This window comes from Eurypyga helias, unplaced genomic scaffold (assembly GCF_000690775.1).
Source record: "Eurypyga helias isolate BGI_N326 unplaced genomic scaffold, ASM69077v1 scaffold26878, whole genome shotgun sequence".
In the NCBI taxonomy this organism is placed as follows: domain Eukaryota; kingdom Metazoa; phylum Chordata; class Aves; order Eurypygiformes; family Eurypygidae; genus Eurypyga; species Eurypyga helias.
In genome coordinates, this window is record NW_010265375.1 from 14,259 (window position 1) to 17,398 (window position 3,140).

The following is a 3,140-nucleotide window of genomic DNA, read 5'->3' on the forward strand; positions in this document are numbered from 1 at the left end:
AATAAATAATAAAAGAGACTATGTAAACGAGTTACTTTTCAGGTGGAAAAGACAAAGCAAGAAGAGGCTTGCGTGTAGAGGAAAATGTGTGCATGTCCTGTAAGGAATTGCTAGCAAGTCACTGGTTCACCTAAAGGTGATGTGATATCTCTGGAAGCTGCACCATTTTTAGACTCCTACCTTTCAGTGTACGTGTTGAGTTCAGGCAAACACTTTGAAAGGGTTTAATTCATACTGGACTCTTGGAATTTTGTTTAGTCTCTCGAAATTCTATTACCTAAACTTAGCAGTTATCAACAAATCCTGTTGATTGTGACGTGCTTATCTCTTCATTCCGGTCTGTTTCAAAGCAAGGGTTAAATCCATTTAAAGTTGCATGAAATTCTTAAATAAGAGAAGGTTGGATCAGCAATAATCTTTGAACTAGCACCAAAATGTTTAGGTCCTTTTATACAGGAAGTACATATATGTGTGCATATATCTGTAAAAAGCAAGGCCATGTTCATGTATACATTGCTTCATTTTGCTTTGGAAATCAATATATTCCCCTAATAAATTGTTCTTGTGTACTATATGTTGTCAAAGAAGATATTTCCAAATATAGATCCAAAGGGTTGATACAGTTGGATTGGTCTTTAAAGTAGAAACTTCCTTTCTTTAAGTATTTTTCTAATGTACTCTGGGCTTAAAGAAATAAATACTAATTGTCACTTTTTTCCCCCCCTCACAGCTTCATATTCTCCATTGCAACCTCATTCTCTAGTAAAACATCAGCAGATCCCACTTCATTCCCCACCTCCAAAGATTTCCCATCATCAGCTGATACTGCAACAGCAGCAGCAAGTCCAGCCAATTGCGCTTCAGACTCCTTCGGGCCAGGACCCCCCTCCATCTCAGCACTGCCTCCCGCTCCCAAGCCACGGTCTTCCTCCGGCTCCCAGCAGCGGCCAGTCTCACTGCTCGCCTATTCACATCCATCCTCCACCTCTAACGCTGTCTCCTACCCCATCCCAGTCAGCTCAGCAGTCCGTAGTGGTATCCCCTCCACCTTCTCACTCCCCTAGTCAGTCACCCACAATAATTATCCACCCTCAAGCACTTATTCAGTCACAGGCAAACGCCCTCGTGCCAACAGGTCTTCAGCCAGAGCCGACTGCTTCTCAGCAAACTGCGGCCAACCCGGTACGACCAATTGCACAGCCACTTAATCTCCCACCGCATCTTCCGCTGCCATCTTCGCCTGCTGTACATATAGGGTCAGTAGATCAGCCCAGCTTAGTTTCCCCAGGCCAGCAGATCGTGTCCTCGACACCACACCAGCAATATTCAGCCTTGCAGTCCACACCTATACCTCTTGCAGCTCCTCCTCAGCTGTCGACATCGTCAACCCAGATTCAACAACTGCCATTGCAGTCTGTGCAGTCTTTACAAGTGCAGCCTGAAATTCTGTCCCAGGGCCAGGTTTTGGTTCAAAACACTTTGGTTTCTGAGGAAGAACTTCCTGCTGCAGAAGCTTTAGTCCAGCTGCCATTTCAAACTCTTCCACCACCACAGACTGTTGCAGTAAATCTTCAAGTGCAGCCTTCGGTACCAATTGAAACTCCAGTGGTAAGTGGCAGTATTGCAGTCCTTTATCTTCAGCTTCTCTAAAGGGCTGTAAATCTGGCCCACTGACTTCACAGAGCGCTACACCAGGTGCTAGACAGAGTTCAGAAGAAACCTATTGATTACATAAATGACTTTTAAGAAAATAAAGATTTTTTTTTTTTTTTAATGGATCATCAGTCAGGAATATCAATCGAGAAAAGTGCAACTTTTTGACCTACAAATCTACCTCTTAATGACATTGCAGCATACCTAAAGTTCAAAAAGCAAGTAAATATATGTCAATGCTTAAGTCAAAATTAATTTTGATACGTATACCATATGGACTGTAAGCTTTTCCCTCTTTATGTAATACAAATATAATACAGGCAGTCAAAATCCTGAGGAAGAGAATCATCTCTGTATTAGGTGTGGAAGTGTAGAGCAGATTATGAAGATAATAGAGTTCTGCATATTTAATTTTGTAGTAACATTGAAAAGATCCTTTTTATCATAAAAGAATAGGGGAATCTTTGATGCTGTCTCAGTGTTCCCCATCACTGCCATGTAATTTAGTTCAACATCAGTCTCAGACGTCTGCACTTGGAAGGTTTCAGCTTCACTCGCACTGAACTAAAATCATCTGCAGTGAAATATCAGTGAAATGAAGCAATATGCAATTAATGCTGACATTTAAGATGTCATTGCTAAATTTGAGTGGTACCGTGCTAACGAGACTGACGTGAGCAAAAGACTCAACGGCTTTTGTTGATTTTTTTCAGGCTACCAAGAGGTAAAGGAAGGAGGTGTGCTGTTTACTTTTAATTTGTATTGAGAGGGTAACGATAACCTCAACTCTCTGATATTTCATGTAGAAATTGGGCAACAGAGTAGAAGCCAGGTTTGCTTTTGACAAGGCGGTGTCTAATTGGCTGAACTACCTGTCAGTAATTCACATCAATTTAACAGTTTTGAGGGAAATAACTTAAAATCTCCTAGAACCAGTAATGCTGGCTAGTCTTGGTGTACTCTTCTGAAATACTCAGTTTGATTACACTGCTGTATGAGACAGAACAAATTGCAGACTTGCCATTATGTTCTAAAGCTTGTATTTAGCCGAAGTGTTTCAATACCTAAAAGTATGTGTAAATAAAAATACAGTAAACTATAAAGATAAGGCATTGAAAAAGTCAAGTTCTCTAGTCTGTTTGGTAGGAGAACTGTGCCTCTTTCTATTTTTCTATTTGTAACAAAATAATTTTGCTCTTTGAGACATTGTGATGGCCCCAGGGTGCATTGTTTTGTATGCAATTTGGAAACCAGTATTTTATTGGATTAGGATATTTTAACATTTGAACTGGTAATTTATTTTAAAAACTGTATTTATGCAACTCTTTTAAGGTATTAAGGTAGAATGGGAATCTCTCTAAAGCAATAGTTTGTTGGATGCAGATTTACCAAGTGGAGAATGTATGCGAAGAAGAGATGCCCGAGGAATCGGATTGTGTCCATATGGCTAAAAACACAACCCCACCCCCCCTCTCGTCCCCCCCACC

The 3,140-nt window shown here is 40.7% G+C and overlaps 1 protein-coding gene across 1 annotated transcript in view; it reads left to right on the forward strand.

The window, feature by feature from the left end:
* The window catches only part of LOC104513396 (polyhomeotic-like protein 3), a 23,513-nt gene that overhangs the window by 10,008 nt on the left and 10,365 nt on the right, over positions 1-3,140 (forward strand). Inside the window, 3 exon segments of the mRNA XM_010156727.1 lie at positions 731-1,608; positions 3,037-3,135; positions 3,137-3,140. The exon segment at positions 3,137-3,140 is cut by the window's right edge and continues 75 nt beyond it. Of these exon segments, the coding sequence (XP_010155029.1) occupies positions 731-1,608; positions 3,037-3,135; positions 3,137-3,140 (981 nt within the window).